Below are 24652 nucleotides of genomic sequence, written 5' to 3'. Positions count from 1 at the left end.
TAGAGTTACAGACAGAGAAAGGTCTTTTATCTACTGCTTCACTCCCCAAATGACCACAATGGCCAGAGCTGAGCTGATCTGAAGACAGGAGCCTGTTCCTGGTCTCCCATGTGAGTACAAGAGTCCAAGCACTTGGGACATCTTCCACTGCTTTCCCAGGCCATAGCAGAGAGCTGGATCAGAAGTGGAGCAGCCAGGACTAGAACCGGCGCCCATATGGAATGCTGGCACCACAGGCAGAGGCTTAGCCTGCTTCGCCACAACGCCGGCCCCTTCTGATATCTTTTCTAACAGGTGTGGTAGGCCATGGTTTGGATGTGGTTTGTTCATCAGCCCTCAGCGTGGCAACGTGAGAGGCGGCAGAACCTTAAGAGGTGTGGCCCAGTGGGAGGTAATTAGGTCATTGAAACACCACGCTCTGAAGAGGTTAATGCAGTTCTCACTGGACCTCGGTTGTCCTCACGAGACTGGGTCGCTGCGGAGTGAGGTCACCCCGCACGTGGCGTCTTCTGCATGTGGCCACTTCCCTTCTGCACCGTGCAGTAAAGCAGCCAGGGGAGCCCTGCCAGAGGTCAAATAGATGGAGGCCCCTGACCTTGCACTTGGAGCCTCGAGCACAGTGAGCTAAATCCATCTCTGCTCGTTACAAGCATCCAGCTGCAGGTATGTCGTCACAGCAGCAGCAAGTGAACTGGGGTAGCACACAGAAGCATTTGCTAGAGCAGTAACCACGGGGCAGGGGCCAGCCGTGTTCACTGCTACAACAGAACCCACTCGGAACAGCAGCTCAGCTGGAGTCGCCACCCTGTTCTGCCAGTGATGATGCACCTTCATTCCCCGACAGCCTCATTTCCCAACAGTCACAGGCCCAACAGGCGAGCTGAGTGGGGGTGCGGTGGGAATCACCACCCCCTGACGTCTCTCAAGCCCTTGCCGGTGGTGTTGAGCTCCACGGGCCTCCAGGGCAGGCAGTATCGGCTCTGGTTTTACAGGTAGCGTTCCCATGGCTCCCACTTGGTTTCCCCTTGCTCCATGATCAGGGAATCAGTGTAGGGATTCTTCCAGGTGCTCAAGACCCATTCCAGTATTGGGGTGACAGCCACAGGATGGATTCGGGGGCCCAGCAGGCTTTCTGTGAGAGAGATCTTACCAAAACCCCACTGAACACCCACCTCCCCGCCTCCACTCTGGCTGGCAGACCTCCGTGTGTTCTGATCTCCTGGTGTGAAGGTCAGCTCAGACCCTGTATCCAGCCATCTTTTTTTTTTCAAAGGAAGCCTCTTACCATAGAGGCTCACAATGCCAGGCACCTGATTTTTTTTTTTTTTTTTTTTTTTTTGACAGGCAGAGTAGACAGTGAGAGAGAGAGACAGAGAGAAAGGTCTTCCTTTTGCCATTGGTTCACCCTCCAATGGCCGCCGCAGCTGGCGCGCTGCGGCCAGCGCACCACGCTGATCCGAAGCCAGGAGCCAGGTGCTTCTCCTGGTCCCCCATGTGGGTGCAGGGCCCGAGCACTTGGGCCATCCTCCACTGCACTCCCGGGCCATAGCAGAGAGCTGGCCTGGAAGAGGGGCAACTGGGACAGAATCCGGCGCCCCGACCAGGACTAGAACCTGGTGTGCCGGCGCCGCAAAGCGGAGGATTAGCCTATTGAGCTGCGGCGCCGGCCAACCATCTTAGAAGGTCTGTTTCTCTTTCTCCTTGCATAGTCCCCTGGTACGTGGCCCCTGGTCTCTCCAGAGGAGTCTAGGGGGAGATTGAACAGCATCAGTGTTGGCAGTGTGGTAAGCTCCTTTCTCTCCTCCAGTCAAGGACCAAGATGGGTAGTGATGAGGGGCCACGACTCTGGGTTTGGGTCATTCTGGTCAAGCTTCTGTTTTTCAGACCCAAAACCCATCACTGAGGCACATCAAGCCAGATTTTAGTAGGCTCCCGAGGTGTCTTATTTCTAGGGAATGCCGTGGTACGCTGGTAAGTGCCGACGCTCTGTGAGTCGGGCGGTTCTCGTGACCCACCGTGAGTAGCCACACTCGCCTTCTCTTTGGCACATGAACACCAGCAGGTTCTCTGCCGCCCCAGCACCCACCGAGCCGACGGCACATAGAGAGTCCAACTCAGGGGTAGCCATTCCCACCAGAACTCTGACCACAAGGAAGAACCACTGCAGAACTCTTCCAAGACACCAGGAATGTGCACACACTGACTTCCGACAGCTATGGCGCATGCTGTGCCCCCGTGACGCTCCTGGTGTGCACAGGTGGCGAATCTGACACCTAAAGCCACTCCTGCACCCCATCCTCCCCTCAGTTAGGGATGCCCTGGCCATGGCAGGGATCATCCGACTGTACAGCCCGGGGCCGAACCCCGCTCACAAACTGCTTCTGTATGGCCTGGAAATGATTTTTACATTTTCAGTTGAAATAGACCCCCCCCCCCCCAACGACAACGTTCATGACACAGGAAAATGATATGAAGCTCAAATTTCACAGCTCATAAAGAAACGTTTATTGGAACACAGAGCTACCCTCAGCTCTCTACAAACTGTCCTTGGCGGCATTTCCACGACAAAGAAAGAGTCGAATACTCCCCTATTGAGATGGGCCCATAAAACCGAAAACATGGACTCACGGACACGTTATGGGAAAAATTTGCTGAGTCACACCAAGAACTTTCTGCGATGTCAGCCTGGTAAGGCCAGCGTTGGGCCCTTAGATCAGCCCGCAGAGCGGGGCCAGTGCTCGGCTCAGCAGTGAAGACACCCACATCCCCCTGGGTGCCTGAGTTTTAGTCACCACTCCCCTCCCAGCCCAGCTTCCTGCCAATGCAGAGCCTGGGAGGCAGCAGGTGATGGCTTGGTTAGGCTCAGGGTCAGGGTCAGGGTTAGGGTCAGAGTCAGGGTTAGGGTCAAAGTCAGGGTTAGGGTCAGGGTCAGGGTTAGGGTTAGGATCAAAGTCAGGGTTAGGGTCAGGGTCAGGGTCAGGGTCAGGGTTAGGGTTAGGGTTAGGGTCAAGGTTAATCTCACCCACATGTGAGATTCAGATCGAGTTTCTGGCTCTCGGTTTTGACTTGGCCCAGCCCCAGCCCCAGCTGCTGCAGGCATTTAGGGGCTGAACCAGTTGATGGAAGATCTCTCTCTCTTTCTCTTTATCTGCCTTTCAAGTAAAAAGCTGGGGGGTGGGGGCTCTCAGGGCCATTCCTAGCTCCACAAGCTTGAACACTGACTACCCACTTAGTGGGCCAACATCAATCTGACCTGACTCCACATCAGTAAGACCCATCTGCACGCAGAAACAGAAGTTGGCAGTTATTTGGGTGCCTGTTACACTTTCTCGTGGTTCATTTGCCCCTTGGCCTCTGGATTCTGTTGAGCCTTGAATGCAGTTACGGGCTTCAGGGGCAAGAAGAGGTAGAAGCAGGTGCCCGGAGACATCAACAGGGCCTTGCCAGGGAAGTGCCCGGGGAAGGGCGTCACAGTTTCCGCAGGTAGACAGAGACAGCTCTGCGGGCAGGGGTGACAGGACTGCTCTTTGTGGGCAAATAAGGTTTGCTAGAATTCAGGAGTTTGAGGTCCCCAGCTTTTTTGGACTCTGATCGTATGTCCTCATACCAGTTTTCAGGATCCCATCCTTTCCCATTCAATGCCCCAACTTTAACAAAAGAGACCGGAAGTTTCCTTGTGTTGAAATTCAGCCACCTACAGAATTAGGCTTCGGGTTTGATATTCAGAACTCTCAGCCCTGTGACCATGGGAAATGAGAGGTTCTTTCAGGGAAGTCACAAAAGATTCTGAGTCCCTTTTACAGAACCTGAGCTGGGACTTTATTTTACTTATTTATTTTTAATATTTATTTGAAAGCCAGAATTAGAGAGAGAGAGAGAGAGAGAAAATATTCCAACCACTGGTTCACTCCCAAAATGACTGCAATGGCCAGGGATGGGCCAGGCCAAAGTCAAGAGCCAGGAGCTTCATCTTGGTCTCCCATGTGGGTGCAGGGGCCCAAGCACTTGGACCATCTTCCGCTGCTTTCCCAGGTGCATTAGCAGGGAGCTGGATTGGAAGTGGAGCAGCCGGGACTCAACCCAGCGCCCCTATGGGATGCCGGCACTGCAGGTGGCGGCTGAGCACTCTACGCCACAGCGCCAACCCCGGAACCAGGAATTCAGAACTCCAAGCTCATCATTTTCCTTCCCCAAGTTTTCCAGACCAGTTAGAAGCAACACACCAACCCTACTACAGTCCTTAGTTTCACTAAAACGCCCTATGGGAGCAAATATCACTCAGAGCCTTGGCTTCTGTAGGAAATTAACACAGAAGTTGTCAGTGGTGCTCTGAGTAGCTGTGTTGCCATTTATGCCAGGGGTTATCTGTGTCTGCGCTCACTGGAAACAGTCATTAATGACCTTAAATCTAATTAGATCACAGGACCAGTTCCAATAAACCCAGCACTCATTCTCTCTCTCTCTCTCGCTCTCTCTCTCAAGTCAGAGTTACAGAAAGAGGTACAGAGAGAGAGAGAGAGAGAGAGAGGTCTTCCATCTGCTGGTTCACTCCCCAGATGGCTGGAGTCAGATTGATCTGAAGCCAGGAGCCAGGAGCTTCTTCCAGGTCTCCCACACAGGTGCAGGGGCCCAAAGACTTGGGCCAAATTCTGCTGCTTTCCCAGGCCACAGCAGAGAGTTGGATTGGAAGTAGAGCAGCCAAGACTCAAACCAGTGCCCATATGGGATGCCGGCACTGCTGGCTAGGGCTTTAAATGGCTGCACCACAGCACTGCCCTCACCCCCCAGCACTCATTCTTGAGATTCTGTTCAGGGGATGGCATCATGATGCCAGTTAAAGCTGCCACCTGCAACACCAGCACCCCATTTAGACGCTGGTTCGAGTCGCAGCTGTTCCATTTCCAATCCAGCTCCCTGCTAATGCGCCTGGAAAAGCAGTGGAAGATGGCCCAAGTAGTTGGGCCCCTGCCACCTACACAGGAGACCTGGAAGAAACTCCTGGCTCCTGGCTTCAGATCAGCCTAGCTCTGGCCATTGCGGACATTTGGGGAGTGAACCAGGGGATGGAAGAACTAATTCTTTCTCTCTCTCTCTCTCTCTCTCTCTCTCTCTCTCTCCCTCTGACTCTTCTCTGCCTTCAATTTTGCCTTTAAAATAATGAATTGAAAAAACATTCTGTTTACCGGGAACCATTCTTAGCCCCAAATTCTGCACTAACAAAGCGGAACCTCTAAGACACACACCCACGCCCACAATTTGTTAGGCAAAGTCATCCTTCGGCCACTGTGGGGGCCAGTGCCACTGTCTCTGTGGGTGTTGCTGCAACTGGAAACCCACAGGGCAGCAGGGCGCGGAGAGAGGTTGGAGGTGAGGTCGGAGAGCAAGCACAAGCAGGGGTCCACCAGGCTGCCCTGAACCCTGCACCGCTCACTTCCTGTCGCCTCTGACCTTGGTGGCTGGGGCTCTTCCCCACGGGGGTCAGCACGCACACAGATGGCCCAGGAGTGGGGGACGCAACAGGAGGACCCCAGGGCAAGAGGGAACAACCATCTCATTGGTGAAGTAGCACAAGCTACAAAATGGCGTCTTCTTGACTTCCACCCAGCACCTACCCTACCCAGAGACACACAGGCATCGAGGCAAGGAATCCTGGGAAATGTAGTTTAACCCGGCTGAGGGGACACGTCACTGAAGACAGTCCAGTGAGGCTGTCCACATCCTGTGACCAGAGCCAGCGGCTCACCAGGCTCATGGCAGGGTGGGATGGGGTGGGGAATGGGGGTCCCTCTTGACGCCCGGAGAAAAAAAAACAGTCTGGGCTCACATGAGAAAAGTGGAAGCCGTTCGGTTAATTTGATTTGGCCTCAGTTCTCTCAAAATAACGGCTTTGGCAGAACTGTGCTCAGGAGACTGGCTCCATTAGCTCCTGGCAAGGCTCTCCGGCCAGGAGGGGGAGGAGGCAGTGCCTGTGCCAGGCAGGGCTTGGGTGTGGGCGGCTGGCCCTTTGGGAGCGCTGGAGGTACTGGCAGAGGGACTTCCAGGGCCTTCTCCAGGTCCAGGCTCCAGGTTGCTGCTCCGGGGTCGCAGCAGCCCCCGTCTTAAGAGCCATCTTTTCCTCCTGGATTTGAGTAGGTGTGGCTTGAGCCCCCTTGTCCTGACGTGGGAGAAGCTTGGAACCCTCCTCTCCTATCAACAAATTCCCAGAAGCTGTTGTTCTCCTGGGGCTGCCCAGAGTGTTTTGAGCTCAGCTCTGAGATGAGCCTTCTTGGTTTCCTTTGCAGGTAGAAGTCCGCAGAAGTCTCGGGAGGGCGTCTGGGGAAGCATCTTTAACAGGAGCTCAGGCACCTGGTGGCTTTTTTCTTCTCACTCTTTTCCCCTAGAATGTGACTTGATGGCTGAGGCTCCTGCAGCCACTTTGTGACTTTGAGTCTTAACCTACATGGTAAGGGTGTCAGGGCAGCAGGTCAGTAGGAGCCTGGTCCCTCTGGACGTTCAGGAACCCCTTCTCCATCCTTGAACCATGCGTTTCAGAGTTCTGCTATGTGACAGAGATAAATTACCTGTTTAGATCACTCCTGTTTCTGGCTTATGTCTCCTGCCGCTGGCGATAGCTTCTGCCTCCAGGATTCTTGCTGCATGAGATAACGTCCTCTCTGATAAACTCGACTACCACTCATCAATATCCACTTCCCTCCCTACAGGGTTGTAGACTGCAACCAGGAATGTGTGTGTACATGTGTGCACCCGCATGTGTGTGCATGGGTGTGCCCATGTGCATGAGTGTGCACGCATGTGCGTGTGCATACGTGGTGTGCGTCCCTCCTGACAGAGGCTGTGAGAGCCGGTAGTGTGCGTCACCTTGTTCTCGTTCTCTTCCCTTCCGATAACTTAAACACTTCTGACAGCAGCCTCCCCATCAGCTGGGGTCCCCGCCCAGCTCCCAGCCGGCCCGTGATGGACGTGTAGTGGGAGTGACAAACCGAGCTCTCTTGAAAGCCGCTGCCAGGCGGAGGGCGCGAGTCAGTGTCCAGGGAGGTTGGTCTGGCTTGCTGTCGGGAAGGAGAGCTGACAAGTTCACAGCGTGGGTTGTGAGCAGGTGATTTGCAGAGCACGGGCAAGCCCTCCCGGCCGGGAGTGTCTCCCTGCCGCCCGCTGAGCCAGGCGGCCCCAGGGCACACGTCCGCTGCTGTCACAGTCAGCCTTCCATCACCGTGACTACGCCCCGAGGCAGCCTCCGGCAGCAGGAAGCTGGCTTATTTGGGATCCCCTTTGCAGGACTGGGCAGGCCCTCTGGGTTCAGCCCCTGGCGATGGCATCCTTGCTGGCAGAGCGGGAGTGCGTTTCTACCTGGCTCTCTCCTTACAAAGACGAGGGGCTGGGTCACGGCGGCTCCCCGCTAACGGCCTTCTCTCCCTTACCCAAGGCCCCGCCTGCAGACATCGGAGTGGGGTGAAGTCTCCGTTCTCGTGGCTCCCTCCGCATCAGACACTGGGGCGCACATTTCTGCATAAGTCAGGGCCAGGTCGCGTGCAGACTCCAGCGACCTGGGAACCTCGCTGCTCTGTCTGGGATTCAGGGAGGGGGAACTCCTCATGGCAGCCCTTTCTGTTTCCAAGTGTGCGTGTGTCGTGTTGTGTTGTGGGGTTACTGACATGTAGTGAGGGTACAGTTCGATCGGTTCTGACCGACTAATATGTAAGGACATATGTTAAGTGTACACTTACCTTTTTAAGAAACTTTCAGAGGCTGGCGTTATGGCAAACTGGGATAAGCCACGGCAGGCATCCCATATGGGCGCTGGTTCGAGTCCCAGCTGCTCCACTTCCCATCCAGCTCTCTGCTGTGGCCTGGGAAAGCAGTGGAGGATGGCCCAAGTGCTTGGGCCCCTGCACTCGCGTGGGAGACCCGGAAGAAGCTCATTGCTCCTGTCTTCAGATTGGCCCAGCTCTGGCTGTTGTAGCCATTTGGGGAGCGAACCAGCCATGAATAGAAGATTCTGTGTGTGTGTGTGTGTGTGTGTGTGTCCCTTTGTCTCTGTAACTGTGCCTTTCAAATGAATAAATTAAAAAAAAAAAAAAAAGAAACTCGGTTTTCCCAAGTGACAGTACCAATTTACGCTCTTGCCGGAACTGCATGCGAAGCCCCGTTGCCCCGCGTCCTCTTCAGCCCTTGGAGCTGTCCGTCTGTTTCATTTTAGCCACTGTAGCGGGTGCGGGTGGCGTCCCACACGGGCTCTCCTAGATCTGCTACGCACGACTAACGCACTGGCCGCCTTCTCTGTTCCCATTGGTCATTCCGACCTCCTGTTTTGGTGCCTAACTGCTTCCCAAGGCCCACAAGATGGGCGACTGGATTGGGATGGGATGACCAGGGCACTCAACACTTTGGCGACACAGCAGGCTTGGCGAGAGAGGTTAAGCAGAAAGGGGCCTTCCCAGTCTTCTTCAAGGGCCTCTGTAATTAGGGCCAGCGCCTCCAGGATCCCTCCTCCCAGGGCGTCTGAGACCCCATTAGAGAGGATGAGGGGGCGTGGCAACCAAGTGCCCATCAACCCCTTCCTCCCCCCACACACACACACTGAGTCAGCGCTGCCCTTGTCGGCTGCCCCTGAGATGCGTGGCCCATGTGGTGGCCCCTGAAACGGGCCGAGGCCCCAAACAACAGCCAGTCACATCCAGAGTGTCTCGGAACCCATCCAATGGCACGAGGAAGCAAAGGAGCTCCGACTTTTGCCCTTGGCCGCTGGGGGACCCTTGAGCGCCCGGCAGGGCCTGCTCTCTGAGGGTCTGTTCGCCGGGAGGCCTGGGGCAGCTCCAGCTGGTCCCTACACAGTGACTTCCGGTGGGGGCGCTGACCACTGCGGAGCTATGGACAAGTTAGCCACAGAGGTCGTCATTAGTGACTGAGCCCCAGTGCGTCCTCCCGGCTGGGTGGTGGGATCATCGCCAGCCCTGGAGAGCGCAACACCGCCCACGGCTCCACCCGCAGAGGCCAGCAGGTGCTCGGGGCTCTGAGAGGGGCCGCACTTGCCCCTAAACGCGTCTTTCCTTGGCCTTTCCCTCTTAACTGTGTCCCTTCTGCTGTAACCGGCCGTTCCGTGACTTCAGACCGCGCCCCCAGTCTCAGGAGGTCAGTGCCCCAAGCCCATGCTAAGGGCGCTTACTCCAACGCCTGTGGGCGGGGCCTCGAGGGGGATTAGATGGGATTCCGCGCTAGGGTGGGTGAATCCGGGGGCTTTGCAAGGAGAGACACTGCCAGGTGATGCTCTGGGCTATCTCAAGACCCTGCCAGCAAGAACTCCTTCAGCAGGGGCTGAACCACTCTCTAGAAACTTAGGCTGCCTGAGCTGCTTCATTATGGGGAGGAAAAACTGACGGCTGGGCTGGCGGGGAAGCCCCCCACGCCCCGCCCCATGGCTGAGGACCCCTTTGCGCCGGCTCGGCCCGTGGCCAGCGGTTCAGCGGCCAGCAGGGAGGCCACTTCATCTGCTCCATTGCTTTTCTCGGGATTCACCTTTATGGATATCTTCTATTTATGTCAAGCGGTATTGATCTTCCGATTCATGACTGTACCTTTTAAAATAAATTTTAGTTAAAAGGGGAGTTGATCTTTGTAAATAGTGACCAGCGGCGTGGGGGGGGGGTGCGGGGGAGGATGTGTGGCTCACGCTGGACGGAGGGTGTGAGGCCGTATGGGAAGTGCTGTGCTAACACCCCGTTCTCCTCCTGTGCGGCCGCCTGGCCAGGAGCCAAACACGCTTAGCCCAAGAAGCCATGTTTCTGCCTCCCCCCAACTGCTCTGTCCCCTCACCCCAGGGCTTTTGACTTTTTTTAAAAATGTATCATGAGGCTGGTGCCGTGGCTCACTAGGCTAATCCTCCGCCTAGCGGCACTGGCACACCAGGTCCTAGTCCCGGTCGGGGCGTCGGATTCTGTCCTGGTTACCCCTCTTCCAGGCCAGCTCTCTGCTGTGGCCAGGGAGTGCAGTGGAGGATGGCCCAGGTGCTTGGGCCCTGCACCCCATGGGAGACCAGCAGAAGCACCTGGCTCCTGCCTTCGGATCAGCACGGTGCGCCGGCCGCGGCGGCCATTGGAGGGTGAACCAACGGCAAAGGAAGACCTTTCTCTCTGTCTCTCTCACTGTCCACTCTGCCTGTCAAAAAAAAAAAAATGTATCATGAAATACATTTTACATCATCACCATATGCATAGCATTAGGTGGGCGGGTAGGAAATTGCTACTTTTGTACATCAAAAGTCCTGAGCAGTGACTTTTCGAAACATTCAACTCCATAGCTATAATAATTCTCTATATATGACTGTGCATGTGCGTGTGATAAACTGACAAATGACGATCCCTCCTGATTGTTTGGGGGTATCCTGGTGAGTAGGTGGTGGGCGCCAATAGGGAAACGTTTTTACATCCTCCGTACTACATGTGCAGGCTTTCTTCGGTCTCCGTGGGTGAGGGGTTCCAAGCCCCAGTATCCCCAGATGCTCAGGTCCCTTTCTACGAGGCTGTGATGTTTGCCAATGCCCTACAGACACTCTCCTGCTACTTTAAATCACCTCTAGATTATCTACAATATCCTTTTAAGGATTTATTTATTTATTTGAAGTCAGAGTTACAGAGAGAGAGAGGGAGAGACAAAGAGAGAGAAGTCTTCCACCTGCTGGTTCACTCCCCCAGATGGCCTCAATGGTCAGTCAGGAGCCAGGAGCTTCTTCCGGGTCCCCCGCATGGGTAGCAGGGGCCCAAACACTTGGACTTTCTTCTGCTGCTTTTCCCAAGCCACTAGCAGGGAGCTGGACTGGGAAGTGGAGCAGCAGGGACTCGAACTGGTGGCACATGGGATGCTGGAGTCGCAGGTGGTGGTTTAGCCCACTATGCCACAGCGCCAACCCCACCTACAGTATCTAACACAATGCCAGTGCTATGTAAAAGCTGTTATAATGTGTTGTTTAGAAAAGGAATGAAAAAGACCCCCCAAAAAAATCCATACAAGAAAACAAAGGTTGTACAGCTGCAAACCTTTGAATATTTTTGACCCGAGGCTGGCTGAATCCCCGGATGTGGCACCTGGGGGCTACGCATACACTGAGTACCATATAATCATATTATTCCTCCATATCACATCTGACGTCTGTGATCCACTCACATCTTCCTTTCTATGCAGCCACTTCTTTTTCTTTTTTTTTTCTTTTTGCGTCCTGCTCGGGGCTGAGACCTAAGTGTGCGAGCAAGCTCTCATCTCTTCACTTTGGCTCCGTGGGTCCACAGATCTGGCCAGGGGCGTCTGCCTCAGCTCCGGGCTGCCTGATGCAGTCGAGCGAGCCCCCCACCCCACCCCACCCCGCCAAGGGCCTTGGGGAAGGGTCCACTGGAGCCCACTGGAGCCCATGGCACCCTCCACTGGGTGGGGGATGAACACCCACCCACACTGCCCCGGGCCCACCCCAGGGCTTGCGCGGCTTCCTGTTGGGTAGACAAGGTCCTGGGCTAAGCAGTGATGGTGGTGGTAGGGGGGCTGCAGCTTGGATGTGCTGGCCAGTGACGTTCTCACTGTGTGTGCTAAGGGAGCCGTGGCCTGGTGGGGAGGGAACCCTGGGGGCTGGGGGCTCCCCCCACATGTATGTTAGGGGTACCTAGCTTCAGAGACCACGACCATGACCATGACCATGACCATGTACACGGACCCCGCAGCCTCCAGCTGCACAGCCCTGCTGCTCTCATGGAACAAACTCACCCATGGCCACCCCCTTCCCCCTCCCTCCTGCGTCCTTCCCCAAGCCCTGGACCCAGCGCAGCCCCAGCCTCTTTCTTCCACTCCCCCGTCATAGCACACAGAGACCACCGGGCAAGATCCACAGTGTTTACTTTTCGTCTGAGCAGAGTGGACACCTTGGGGAGTGGGGCAGCATTGGGAGGGCAGGGCACTGGGTCGCCAGCCCCTCCGGCCCCGTCCATCACTGCCTGTCCTCTCAGGCTGGGCTTCCTAACCGGCCTCCAGGGCAGGGTGCGTGGTGGGGGGCTCGGTCTCGGGGTGCCCGTCCTGTCGTCAAGCCCCGTCCTGATGGGCTCACCTGGGGCGGTTCCGGCATAACCGGGACAACTGCCGGCACTTGCCACCTGCAGGCGAAGGAAATGGTTGGATGGTGAGTGCGAAGCGCATGGCTGCTGTGTGTGCGCTGGGTGCTGGGGACAGGGCATGAGACGTGCACGTGAGCACAGGGCAAGGAGCACCCATAGGCACAGAGGAGCCCTCTGAAGGCTCCAGCAGGCAGGACGCTGTAACTGCAGACCTACTGTGTGCCAGCACGGGGCTGGGCCCTGGGAACACACCAGAACACAAAGGCTGACCTTCCGGCGGGAGAGACAACAGCAAGAGCAGGACAGAGCAAGTCAGGTGGGGGCCAGCGCGAGGAAGACAAACACAGGCAGGAAGGAGCCGGGGTCCCTGGGGGACCTCACTGCAGAGGAGACGTTTGGGCGAACACCTGCAGGAGGGGAGGGAAGCCATGCGGGCATCTGGAGGAAGGGTGTTACGGGCAGAGGGAACAGCCAGTGTAAAGGCAGGAGGACACAGATGGACTCAAGGGACAGCCGGGAGGCCAAGGGCCAGCCCAGAGTGAATGAGGGGGCAGTGCAGAAGTCAAAGGGGACGGGAAAGCAGCAATCCATGGCCTCCTGACTGTATCCCTGCCTGCCACCCCCTTTCGCCTCTCCGGCCCCCTCTGCTCCTCTTCCCTGGCTTACTCTGCCACAGCCCCCGGGTCTCCTCCTCCTGTTGTTGCAACTTGCGCACCTCACTCCTGCCTCAGGGCCTTTGCACTTGCTGCTCCTGCCGCCCGGGTTTTTTGCTGTTGTTTTGTTTTCCTAGTCATCTCATCATCAGGAGCAGCTCTGATTTCACCTTTCAGAACGCACGCCTCCCCTGGCCCCTCTGTCTTGTCACTGCTTTATCTGGCAAATATCCTCCCCTGGGTCTGCTCTGCTCGGGCACACAGTGACTGAACTGTGTGGCCCCAGCTTCCCCCAGCTCAGACTGGGCACAGCGTGGGTGCTCACAGGTGTCTGTCATTGGAACAAGGCATGGCCCCAGAGCCCTCATTCAGGCTCTGTTCCCACGGGGCTGGGTCTAGTCCTCCCCTGAGCTGTGTGGTGCAGCCTCGGGTGAGCTCCTCAACCCTCTCTGATCCCAATCTCCCCATGGAAGACAGAAGACGAGCTGGCATGGACATGTTAATCCAGGGAGGCTACAGAGCTGGACCCCAGGTCCGGCGAGGACCAGGCCCCCAGGAGCGATCTTGCCTACACGTCGAAACTGCACACTCGAGAGCTAAAGCAAAGGCCACAGCATGCTGAGGGGTGGTCTGCAGGCGTATATAGCCAACAGCAGAGACCTCATTTAAAACAACCCTGCCTGGGGACCCTTGAGAACCTGACCCTCCGCCCTAGCATAAGCCGGGACCTCCCCTCCCGCTGTCGGTGCCCTTTCTGCTCGGCCCCCATTCTCACTGGTGAGGATGACAATGCCGGTGATGAACAGCACGGCTGCAACCAGGAGCCCCCGCTTCCGGAGAGTGGCCTCGTCTGCAGAGGGGAGAGGGGAAGGGTGCAGTCAGAGGGGCCTTTCTCCCTTCTTCCCCCACACCTTCTTGTGGGTAACTCACCATAGTAGAAGGGGTCGTCCTCACTCGAACCTACAGGATGTGACAGATGAGGACAAGTCAGAGTTCCGCAAAGGTTTGTGGAATGAACAAGTGAATGGCAGAAACAGGGTCTCAGCCTTGGTGCCCTTAGAACAAAAGCCGAAGCCCCCACCGACTGTCTCCCACCACTCTCTGACCTCATCTCCTCCTCCCTTACTCCCAGCACTCCAGCCCCCACTGGACTCCCTGCTGCTGACCATGCCAGATACCTTCTCAACTCAGGGCCTTTGCACTGGCTGCTCTCGCTGCCTGGAGCGCCCACTCCCTGGACACCATCCACATGGCTCCCTCCGACACTTCCTCCTCAGTGAGCCCTTCACTGTTCCTTTGTCTGAAATACTCCCAGCACCTGCTTTACTCTTCATAGCAGGTTCAAAACACCTACTATGCAGTTATAGGTAATTATTACATAATGAATATGTAATTATTACTCACTGTCTCCCCTCCCCCACTAGAATGTCGGTTCCATAAGGGCAGCCATATCCTTTGCACCTGGCACACAGGAGGCGCTCAGTGAATGTTTGTTGAATGAACTGACGAATGGGCTCTCGCTTCCATTCATTCATCTGGGGTCCACTGGAAGTGGAGGACATGATCACAAGGGACCTCAGGTGCATGAGTAAGGTCCAGGCTGTGACCAGAAGAACCAGCCAGCTGAGCCCAGCCTACATTTCCAAATTGCAGATTTGAGAGCTAACCCAATGGTTACCATGGAGTTTTGAGGTGGTACGCGGGCACCAGTCCTTCATCCATCTATGTGCAGACATAACGGGGTGCCCACTCCCTGCCAAGCTATGAGCTGCTGATCCACCCAGCACAGCTTCCTGAGGACCATCCCAAGCTGGGCTGTACTCCAGCTGCTGGAAGCACTCAGCAAAGAGGAAACAGCCCGTTTCCAGTCTGGGAAGGAAGTTACTGACCAGGTGGCTTTGGGGTCTGAGGGTCCATCATCCTGACGTCCTTCCTTGGGAACCATTTCTCGGAGCGTGTCGTGGTGCCTTCGGTGGAGGGCAGGGGGCAGAGAGAGTGGCCAGAAGATGGTGGAAAGCAGAGTGAGCCATGGGTGCAGAAAAGGGGGGGTGGGGCATTACTGGAAGTCTGGAACTGGGACCCCCTCTCCCACATCCACACAACTAGAGTGCAGTCTTGGGCATCCCCCTGGTCCCACCCAGCCCTGGAAGCCACAAGCAATAGCAGGTACTGAACCCTGAAGCAAACCTGCACCTCCTGGTCCAGTCCAGCCTCCGCAACCCCCAAGGCACGCCTGCCCCCTCTCCTAGGGCCTCCTGGACCGTCCCGTTCCCCAGAAGCTAAATGCTAATGCCAGGCAGGAGGATTTCTGGGACTCTGGCCCAGCTATGCAGCCTGCAGGTACTTCCTGTAAAACACTGACCATCGGCTCTGCTCCCGAACAAAAATACCAGAGGGGGGCATAAAAATAACCCCTCCCCCATCGCCTCCGCCCCTCTGCTTCCCCGTTGGAGGCAGGAGGAGAAGCTGCCTCATGAACCCTGAATTCCTTGGGCCCGGCCATGAAGGAAGAACTGGCAACCAAGGATTTTGGACGTCAGTGGACCGTCAGAAGCACAGCAGGGGTCAGAGGTGCTGAGATCACAGACAATGCAAAGGCCAGTGGCCTGCTGGGCAGTCTGGATGCAGCCCTCGTGCCCACTGTGGTGGAGTTAGGAGATGGAGGCCCTGGGCAGAGTTTAGGGTTAGATGAGGCCCTGAAGGTAGAGCCCGTGGTGAGGGCAGTGTCCTTTGTAGGAGGAGCCTGCAGAGCTGGCTTCCAATCGCTGCACCTGCACAGGCTGGGAGAGGCCACGCGGGACCGAGCGAGAAGGCAGCCGTCTACAACCCAAAGGAGGAGCCCTGCCCAGACGCCAAGCCTGCCAGCGCCTCCGCCTTTGACTGCGTGTCTCCAGAATCATGGGAAATCAACTCCCGCTGTTCAAGCCGCACAGCCTGTGGCGTTCTGGGCAGACCAGGGGAAGCTGGGAAGCACGCAGCCAGGTGGCCACTAGGTGCGGGAGGCAGGGAGGCCCTGGGGCTGGCACACGGGGCGCTGGGCTGCCTTGAGGGTGGGTCAGCAGTGTCTGACTCCAGGACGCCCTTGGCCCTGTGGAATTTCTGCCGTGTCCAGCCAGGGATGCGTACGCAGGGGGACTGCAGTCAGCAACGTGCAGACGTGCAGACGTGAAAAAGTTTTCTCAGTTGGGAAGCGTGGACATGGCCGCTATCCCCCACTCCCCACAGGGGCACCACCGTGCAAATCAGAAAAGCTCCTCTCCCCGACACTTGGTTCCAATCGTGGTAAAACTGATCTGATGGATTCTCAAGAGATGCTCTAGGGCCACCACTGGGAAGTTGGGAAGATTATAAAGACCAGCAAGCTGCCGCCTGTGACGCCAGCATCCTATACGGGCGCCGGTTCAAGTCCCGGCTGCTCCACTTCAGATCTAGCTCTCTGCTATGGCCTGGGAAAGCAGTGGAAAATGGCCCAAGTGCTTGGGCCCCTGCACCCACGTGGGAGACCCGGAAGAAGCTCCTGGCTCCTGGCTTCAGATCCGCCCAGCTCTGGCTGTTATGGCCAATTGGGGAGTGAACCATCAGATGTAAGATCTCTCTCTCTCTCTCTCTCTCTCTCTCTCTGCCTCTGCCTCTCTGTAACTCTGCCTTTAAAAAAAAAAAAAAAAAAAAAAAAAAAAAACCTGTTCTGCGCTTGCTTAACTAATAAGAAGAAAATCAGCAAGGGGCCAGCGCTGTAGTGCAGTGGGTTAATGCCCTGGCCTGAAGCACCGGCATCCCAAATGGGCACTGGTTCGAGACTCGGCTGCTCCACTTCCGGTCCAGCTCTCTCCTATGGCCTGGGAAAGCAGCAGAAGATATCCCAAGTGCCTGGGCCCCTGCGCCCACGTGGGAGACCTGGAAGAAGCTCCTGGCTCCTGGCTTAGGATCGGCACAGCTCCGGCCACTGCGGCCATCTGGGGAGTGAACCAGTGGATGGAAGACCTCTCTCTCTGTAACTCTGCCTTTCAAAAAAATAAAATAAATCTTTAAAAAAAATAAAAATTTTTTAAAAGAAAATCTGCAAGGGGAATGGCATGGCCTGAGAGTTGGAGTTCTAATGCTCTAATGCAGTGCCCAGCCTGCACAACTGGCCATTCCTCTCACCCTGCTTAGTACTTTCCAGTGGGGCCAGCCCCCCCCCCCCCAGACATCAGTTCAGCCCTGTTTCCCACTCCTTCGGTAGCCTTAGGTCACCTGTCCAGAGGAGACAACTCCACGGAACGCAGGACTCCTGGTCTGCGTGGCCCAGGCAGGGCTGACCCTTTCTTCCAGCCCCAGGGTGGAGCACAAGACTCAGGCTTGGCCAATCAGAGCAGTCCAGATTCGGACATGCGACCCCCAGATGGGCCTTGGGCTAGCATGCATGGGAGTGACGCGTTCTCTGGTCGCTGAGTTGGGACCTATATTTCGAACTACAGGACAAGTCCCGAGACGAAGAAACACAGTCCCCCAAATGCCACTGGCCACGCACCAAGAGAACAGTTTTAAATGCCTGAGCAAATCCCCCAGTGGGAGCCCTTGGGGAAGTGCTGAGCCCGACAGGGAAGAAAGCAAAGGTGGGGGCTGCTGATCTCGGCCCGACTCTACCTTCCTGGTCCCGGGCGTGCGCCCCCGGATCCGTCACCGCCAGTGCACCTGCTGTGGTCGGGTGCCGGGTGTGCGTCTCCACGTGGCTTGCTGTTGTGTCTACTCCGTTCAGGGAGAAGAGCGGTGGGGAGGAGAAGACACATGTAAATCAGGCACGGGCAGACCCACAGCACAGCAGAGGCCGTGTCCCCCTGCAGGTGGCCAGAATCAGAGCCGTCCACACAGCCCACACTGCTGGTGGGCGGGCCAGCCGGTGACGACCCTTGAGAAAACAACTTTTAAGACAAATCTAAACACCCTCGTCCTTCACCCCATAGTGTACTGGCTAAGAAGCCCTGGCTCTGGCACTAGGTCCCTGGGTTCCGCCTCCAGCCGCGCACCTGACTTGCTAAGGGACCTTGGGCCTCGGCTTCCTTATCTGTAAAATGGGACAATGACAGTTTCCACCGCACGCTGCTGCGCAAGGACTGAATGAAAAAATGAACGCAAGGGAATGTTTACGTCGGAGACCAAGGGAATGTTTACGTCGGAGACCCGCATATCGCCCGTGCGCTGAGTGGTTGTTCGAAGAGACAGGGGCACTGCCTAAAGCAGGGCCAGCTGGGAGCCATCAGTAAGCCCAGCAAGAGGGGGGCGACTCTGGACCCCGCCGGGGTATGGCCTCCAGGTGAACACACGCAGGATGCAGTCCCGCCGCGGAGGGGCGCGAGGGAGGCAGGGCAGGCGGACACGCAGGGTGAGGACTGTCTCCTAGGAGGAGCCGTGTCCATTAAACATCGCTTGGGAAAACACTGCGGAGCGCTTTTTGGATTCCATTAAGCCTCAAGGAAAAAGCTGCAGAATTACTGGAAAGTTCGAAAAGATGACAAGCAATAGAGATGGAAGTGACACAAGGACTGGGGTGGGCAAACGCTGATCCTTGGCCGGCTGGCGGTGCCCCAGGGGTGCAAGCTGGAGGAGGCCACCGACACTGCCCCTTCCTGGGTTTCGAACTTGCCTGTGTGTATCTCACGGTCAAGGCTGCTTTGGTTTGGGTCAGTGAGTCCGAAGCTTGGAGTAGGCGGGACTGAAATGGGAGGAGAAAGACCCGGCGAGTGGGAGGGGCAGTGTCCAAGCGCCCCTGGCGGCCCCGCCCCCTGCGCCCCACGCCCCGCCCACTCACCGTGGGCAGGGTCCACGGAGGTCTGAGGGGTGGACTGGAGTTCCGGGTGGTCTGTGTTTGGGAGAAAAAAAGAGACAGAGACGACGTGGAGAAGGTCCATGGTCCCCAGGGGGTCCCACAGCGAGGCCACTTAAAATACAGGTATGTACATTAAAATACAGGTATGTGTTCCTGAGAGAGGAGCAGAGCCCCTGGGGGCTGGCTCACTCCCCTGTCCTCACAAAGGTTGGGCTGAGTGACCGGGGCGGAGCCAGGTCGAAGCCCAGGCCCCCTGTGTCCGGCCGCAGGGACCCAGCCCCTCGCTCTATCACCAACCCCTCGCTCTATAACGGCTGCCTCCCAGACTCTGGCATGAGCAGGAAGCTGGATCAAAAGCCAGAGACAGAGATGGAAGCCAGACCCTCCCTCGTGGGCTGCAGGCACCTCCGTCCAGCTTTGATGGAGCGGAAATGATGTCATCCATCCCGCCCCTTATCCGTGAGCTGCCCAGGGGTGGAGCCAGGGTCGCCCCTGCCTCAGCACCCAGCACCTGACCAGAGCTCCTCCTTGGGGGCGCTTGCAAATCAGCTTTCTCAAGGCTCTGGGCTTACTACATCCCCGCCCCCTGGGCCCTGATAAGCCCAGCAAAACCATCCCTCTCCCAGGCCACTGCTCCGCTTGGTTCAGTGGGGCTGGCCCCTGATCTCCTTGGACAAGTGTGGGGGCCAGGCCTGGCCACAACCAGCTTTCTGGGCCTGTAGCCGCAACCATCAGCTCCTGGGTGGGCACGTGGCCTGAGTCACAGTGACTCCGTTCCACATTTGCTGGATTGGGGAAGGGGAAGTTCCCCTGCCTCTGGAACTGGGGGCCATCCATCCGAGGAGAGAAAACAGAACCAAGAGGAGACAGGTCCGGGATGGCATCATTTGAGCACCCGGATCGAGCCACACCTGAAGGCCTACCCCTGGGCTTTTTAGTGACACAAAAGCATACATTGCCCTGTTTGTGTTGCCGTTGTTACTTGCAATGGTCTTGACGGCTCTGTCCCCTCTCCTCACCTGAGACCTGTGTGAGGACTTCAGTGCTTCCAGTTGCTGGGTCCACTGGAGAAGCATACGTGGTCTCCTCCAACTTCTGACCTGGAGAGTGAAGAGGGAGAGGTCAGGAGGGCGTGTCGGCCCCCTCTCCCCAGTACTCCCATCCAGTCCTTCCTTCCAAACCCTTGGGCCCGTCTGCTGGTGGCGCCACGCAGCGTGGACTGCATGACTCCATGAACCTGGAGTTGTCAGAACCTCTCCTTGGGCTCCCCACCCATCCGCGTGGCAAGGGAGAGGCATTTAGTCTGGCGATCCCGGGTACGAGGGTCAGCCAGGGCCCTGGTTTCAAATTCAGCTCCCAACAACCTCCCCGCTGTGGGACCTGGAGCCAGCAGAGTCCTGGCGCCGAGCCTGGGTGGCCTCCTCTGTGGGTGGGATGGTAGGGAGAACACCTCCCGGCTCCGATACGATGAGATGAGATGCGGCACGGAGAGGGGCCGCCCCACTGCCTCCCACGTGCTTGGCACTGATCCACCCACTGCCCTCACCCAGCCCAGCCTCCAGCCTCCCCTTGCTCCCCCCGCCCCCCCCCCCCGCAGTCAGAGGGCACCTGCAAATGCCTAGACCACGCCCTCCTGGCTCAAGTCCTGCCCTGACCGCACCTTGCTCCAGGTAACAGCTGAAGCCCCCCCAGGCCCGGGAAGTCCCCTTCCATCCGGTCCCGCATTGCCACTCTGCCCCTTGCTCGCCCCAGCCCAGACAAGGGCTCCCCAGTTGTGTTCAACCCAGCCGACATGCACGTCCCCCATCCCTTCATCTCCTTCAAGGGTTTGCCCAGATGCGCAGGTGCCTCCCCTAACGCAACCTCAGTGTCCTCCTCCATAAAATGGGCATGACGACGGGTGCACCGGGGAGAACAGAGCCGCAGCTTGAGCCAAGGGAGGCTCACGGCACCTGCCGTGGGGAAGGCACACCCTGGGGCACGGCTGCTCTCTGACGGCACTCCCCTGCCTGGGGCTGGGGGTCGGCTTTGTTGAGTTTCCTGGCTGCTGGTAGCAAACTGACACCAACCTCACAGCCAAACCAAACTCAGCGTGCTGCTGCTTCTTGGAGGTGAAAGGGAGGGCGCTCAGCGGGACAGGCTCCGGCCAGACTCAGTGGAAGCAGAAAGAGGGTGTAACCCCACCCCCACCCAGGGATCCCCACTTCCTGGGCCTGCTCAGTGAGGGGGGGGTTGAGGAGACAGAGGGGAGCGAGCACCCTGCTCAGCAGCTTCCGGGGTGAGCTGGGGGCTCTGGGACAGGGTGGAGACAAGGGCCTTACCTCTGGTGGGGAGAATCAGGCCGAGGACCGTGAGGAGACACAGGTGGCCGGCGGACAGCATCTACGGGGAGCAAGAACCCGGGTTAGTGACACTGGCCTGGGACACACACACCCCCCAAACACGCAGCCCACCCTGAGCTGGTGCCTCTGGCCAGAGCTGACAGCTGACTTTGGGAGCAAGGGGAGGGTCCCAGAAATACGGGGGTCCCAAGCTGCCTCCTCCTTCCCCTCAACCCGCAGGTCCCCCAAGAAAACCAGAAGCATCAGCCCCAAGGGGCAGCGCCCGGGCACCGAGCCCCTCCCTGGCAGTGACAGTGCAGGGAGAATGTGTGGCCGTAAGAGATCCGGGGCCCAGCGCCCAGGAGCGGCCAGGAGGGCGCGGGGAAGAGTGAGTAATGCGCTCGTGGTCGCCGAGGAAAAATTGAGCAGCCGCTGAGCCCAGGACGCCGGGGGTGGGGGGTGGGGGTGGGGGAGCGCCGGCTCCGGGAAGGATGGAGGAGGGCGGGGAGACTGAGGCAGGAGGCAGCGGCGCGCGGGGGCGTCCGCCGTGGTCCAGGAGGCGGCGGCGGGCGCGGCCGGCACCGCGCGAGGCGGAGAGGCGCCGAGGGGCCGGCCTCGACCCCACCTGTGCCGGACCCAACCGGGCAGAAGGGCGGCGGGAGGCACTTACATCGGCGCCGGGTCCAGAGCGAGTGGCAGCCTGGCGGGCAGACGGTGGCGGCGGCGGCGGAGCGGCGTCCAGGCGGAGGGTGTGGCCAGGGGCGCGCGGGCGGGCGGGGAGCGAGACGGGCGCAGTCATTTCCTCTTGGGTTTCCTGGCTTCAGAGCCGGGGTGGGAGCAGGAGGGGGAGACGCCGAGGCCGGTGGGGGCAGGGGTGAGAGGCAGGGCCGTGGCCTCCACGCCCCCAGCCTGGTGTTGGGGTGCTGGGGGTCAGGGCTGGGAGGGGGCTTCTTGGGGGAGGGGAGGCTGAGAAGTGGAGAGAAGAGGGGGGCCCCCCGGAGGTGCTGAGGGAGGGGAAGGGAAACAGGGTGGGGATGAGCGATGCGCCCTGGGGGTTGCGGGGCGGGGCGCGCTCCCCCAGCTTCCCCCCTGCAGCCCCCTCCCCACTGTGTGCCCACAGATGAGAACACACAGACAGAACAGGGGAAAAAACCAAATGCACATTTATTAAGCTCAAGACGTGGACACCGAGAGGCACGGGGCACGGGATCTCGGGGAGAGAGGCGTGGAGATGCAGGGGAGTAGCACACGGGGGGGTTCTGGGGGCGCGGGGGTGGAGGCCTGAGTCCCTGGGTCTGGGGGTGCACACGGGCTCTTTGGGGAATCGTCACTGCCGAGGCCTGGGGAGGGGCAGTGGAGGTGCAGCGGCTCCAGCCTTGGGGTGGGCGGGGCGGCTCAGCTGGGGAGCGCTCCCAGCGCAAGGCTGGGGTCCCCACCGCCTTCGCCCGGTCCTCAGGCTGCGCGCTCGGGCTGGGGCAGCCGTGGAGAGCCCGGGGCTGGTCTTACACGCCGCCGCCGCCAGGGGCTGGGGAGAGAGGGGCCGCGTCAGCCGCGGGAGGCTCGTGCGCAGCGCCCTCACCACAGCCAGGGGGCCCTGTATCCCCAGGCGGCGCGGACACCAGAGGCCGGGGAGCTGCCTTGCTTCCCTGTGGGGTCCGGTCCCTGTGGGGACACCTCTGCGGCGGCTGCCCTGCCCAGAGAGCCGTCGTGGAAGGGAACACACCTGTGGTGGTGGCCCCAGGCCCAACCTGCGCTCTGCCACGCCCCTCGGCACCGCCACGCCCTTCCCCCCTTAGCATCCGGAGCACTTGGAAACGCAGCCACTGGGTCCCGTTCACCCGACCCGAGGGACTCAGAACCCTGTAGTAGTCCCCAGGGCCCAGCACCCAGCCACAATGTGCCTCATTCGTGCTGTTCAACCTCATTAAGAGAACATGAAACAAAGCACTTGAAATAGCACACCAAATCCCACCCCCATACTGAGTCCTGCACAGCCCCTCCCCTGGGTCAGCCGTTAGAGCCCCGTCCAGAGCAGCTCCCTGCAAAGGGTGCAATTCCACTGAAACCAGCTAGGGAGGCTGTTCCCCAGTTAAAGTGAACACCCCCTGGAGTCCCACTCTTCCATGGCCACGCCTCCCCTCCTGGCCCCGCCCCCTCCTCTGTCGCAGCCTCAGTGCACCTGCACTCGCTGGCACCCTCCTCCCCATCCTCCTGCCCTGCTCCCCTCCCACACCTCCACCCACCACGTCCCATCCCTTCCTCTGCTCCTCACCCCGCACCCCGCAGAACCTCCCACACCTCCGCCTTCCTCCCCATCGTCCGCACTTGTCGCCTTTGCCAACAGGAGCTTCCAGGACTGGATTCTGCATCGCTCGCATTTTGTCACGCAGCTCGCCCTCCCTCGCTCCCTTCCTTGTCCTCAGTTGTTGGATCTGCCGCCCTCCTGCCTCCCCTCGGCCCCCTGCAGGGCAGAAGTCCCTCTCCTATGAGGGGCTTGTGGCTCCTCCTGTCCTGGCTTAACGAGGCTCGTGGACTTGTCTGTGGGCTCGCCGTGGACTCCTGAGGACATCACCTCCCACTGCCTCTCCATGGTGTGGCAGCTTTCCTCTGCCAGCAGCCGGCCTCCCACAGACCCGGCCCACCTCCGTCTGGTGGCGCTCCCCCACCCCCGCCCAGCCCCACCCAGCTGCCTTCTAAGATCCTCCCGTCTGATGCCACCCGGTGCCCCTCCCAGAACCCTCACCTGAGGAGGGCAGCTCCGATTTACAGGACTTGCAGGTTGGGCTGTGGGGACAAAGATGAGAGCAAAGCACCATGAGGTCCAGCAGCCACGGGCTTGATGGGCGGGGCTATTAGGGATATGCCCCCCGCCCCCTCTGCCCACTGCTGCCAGACCTCTCAGACCTGGAGTCGGCCTTCCTGCACTTGACTTTCTTGCCTGTTAGGAGGAGAGAGAGAGAGAGAGAAACAGGGAGACAGGATGTAGGAGGTAAGGCTGTGGGCCAGAGGCAGCTGGGGGAGTGCAGGTGCCCGGGGAAAGGGGGGGTTGGGCTCAGACTCACTGAGGATGATGATGATGCCCACTAGGAACATTATGGTGGCCAGGGTCATGCCCACTGTCTGCACCGTGGCGTAATCTGGGGAAGAGAGTGAGGGCTGTCAGGGCCAGGGAGCACCCCTGCCCCACCTGGAGCCTCAGGCTTGACCCCAGGCTGCCTGGAATCCGAAGGCTGCTGGCCATGCTGGATGTCCCTCCAAGAGTTCTGGGGAGGGTCAAGGACATGCACTTGGGCAGTGCCAGCTTCCCTCGGCCTCTTGACCCCCAACCCCTCTCCCCCTGGATTCTTTGGCCTTCTGTGTGTGTTGTAGGTGCTCCCTACCGCCTGCTCCATGGTCCTCACCCTGTCTGCCATGGCAGCAGCCTTCCCTGTGGGCCTGCTGCCCCACCCTGCCCCCACCTTCCCACAGCCCCAGGGACTCTGTGTCTCAACTCAGAGCCCTCTTCAGGCTCCTACCACATTCCAGGGACAAACCAAAGTCCTCACCATGACCCACAATTCTCTGGGAGATCTGGTCCCCAATCGTCAGACCCCACCCCTTCCACTCTCCCGTGGCTCCCCTGTTGCAGCCACACCGGCCTCCCTGCCGTCCCTGGACCACGTGGGGCCTCTGCACTCGCTGTCCCGTCTGCCTGAGTGCTCTTCCCGCACCAGCTTCTGGGCTGTGATTATCGGTGATGCCTTCTAGAAATGTTCTATCCTGTCCTCAACATGTTCTCGTCAC

The 24652-nt window shown here is 58.6% G+C and overlaps 2 protein-coding genes and 1 long non-coding RNA gene across 4 annotated transcripts in view; 1 reads left to right on the top strand and 2 right to left on the bottom strand.

Annotated features, from left to right (window-relative positions):
• Nucleotides 1-11857: 11857 nt before the first annotated feature.
• FXYD5 (FXYD domain containing ion transport regulator 5) lies at nucleotides 11858-21686 on the bottom strand. Its single transcript, XM_008249490.4, has 10 exons — nucleotides 21540-21686; nucleotides 20870-20930; nucleotides 19568-19648; nucleotides 18531-18581; nucleotides 18366-18434; nucleotides 17369-17467; nucleotides 14632-14709; nucleotides 13673-13702; nucleotides 13518-13592; nucleotides 11858-12128 (listed from the first exon to the last, which is right to left on the bottom strand). The coding sequence occupies exons 1-10, from the start codon at nucleotides 21666-21668 to the stop codon at nucleotides 12079-12081; spliced, it is 723 nt and encodes a 240-aa protein (XP_008247712.4). The 5' UTR covers nucleotides 21669-21686; the 3' UTR covers nucleotides 11858-12078.
• LOC138846488 (uncharacterized) overlaps nucleotides 20840-24652 on the top strand; it is a 14735-nt gene continuing 10922 nt past the window's right edge. The window contains exon 1 of the long non-coding RNA XR_011384007.1: nucleotides 20840-21257. This is a non-coding gene — a long non-coding RNA (uncharacterized lncRNA). The remainder of the gene's footprint in view (nucleotides 21258-24652) is intronic.
• The window catches only part of FXYD7 (FXYD domain containing ion transport regulator 7), a 7574-nt gene continuing 4937 nt past the window's right edge, over nucleotides 22016-24652 (bottom strand). Inside the window, exons 3-6 of one of the 2 annotated variants that reach the window (XM_070062438.1) lie at nucleotides 23932-24006; nucleotides 23774-23807; nucleotides 23613-23653; nucleotides 22016-22394 (exon numbers count right to left, since the gene is read on the bottom strand). In XM_070062438.1, the coding sequence (XP_069918539.1) occupies nucleotides 22372-22394; nucleotides 23613-23653; nucleotides 23774-23807; nucleotides 23932-24006 (173 nt within the window). In that variant the 3' untranslated portion in view covers nucleotides 22016-22371. Of the gene's footprint in view, nucleotides 22395-23612; nucleotides 23654-23764; nucleotides 23808-23931; nucleotides 24007-24652 lie in introns of both variants that reach the window. The other variant, XM_070062437.1, reaches the window with a different exon arrangement.

The sequence above is a fragment of the Oryctolagus cuniculus genome, chromosome 18, assembly GCF_964237555.1.
Source record: "Oryctolagus cuniculus chromosome 18, mOryCun1.1, whole genome shotgun sequence".
NCBI classification, from domain to species: Eukaryota; Metazoa; Chordata; class Mammalia; order Lagomorpha; family Leporidae; genus Oryctolagus; species Oryctolagus cuniculus.
The sequence above is the reverse complement of the archived record's forward strand: the minus strand, read 5'-3'. Positions and strand labels throughout refer to the sequence as shown.

What these genes read in the sequence shown, in the direction of transcription:
- FXYD5 (XM_008249490.4), bottom strand. Translation starts at nt 21,668, where the DNA reads ATGACTGCGCCCGTCTCGCTCCCCGCCCGCCCGCGCGCCCCTGGCCAC. An exon ending in GCACGCCCGGGACCAGGAAG is followed by an intron (nt 14,710 to 17,368) that starts GTAGAGTCGGGC and finishes CCTCCACCGAAG; the next exon opens with GCACCACGACACGCTCCGAG. An exon ending in CGGCATTGTCATCCTCACCA is followed by an intron (nt 12,129 to 13,517) that starts GTGAGAATGGGG and finishes CTTCGCCTGCAG; the next exon opens with GTGGCAAGTGCCGGCAGTTG.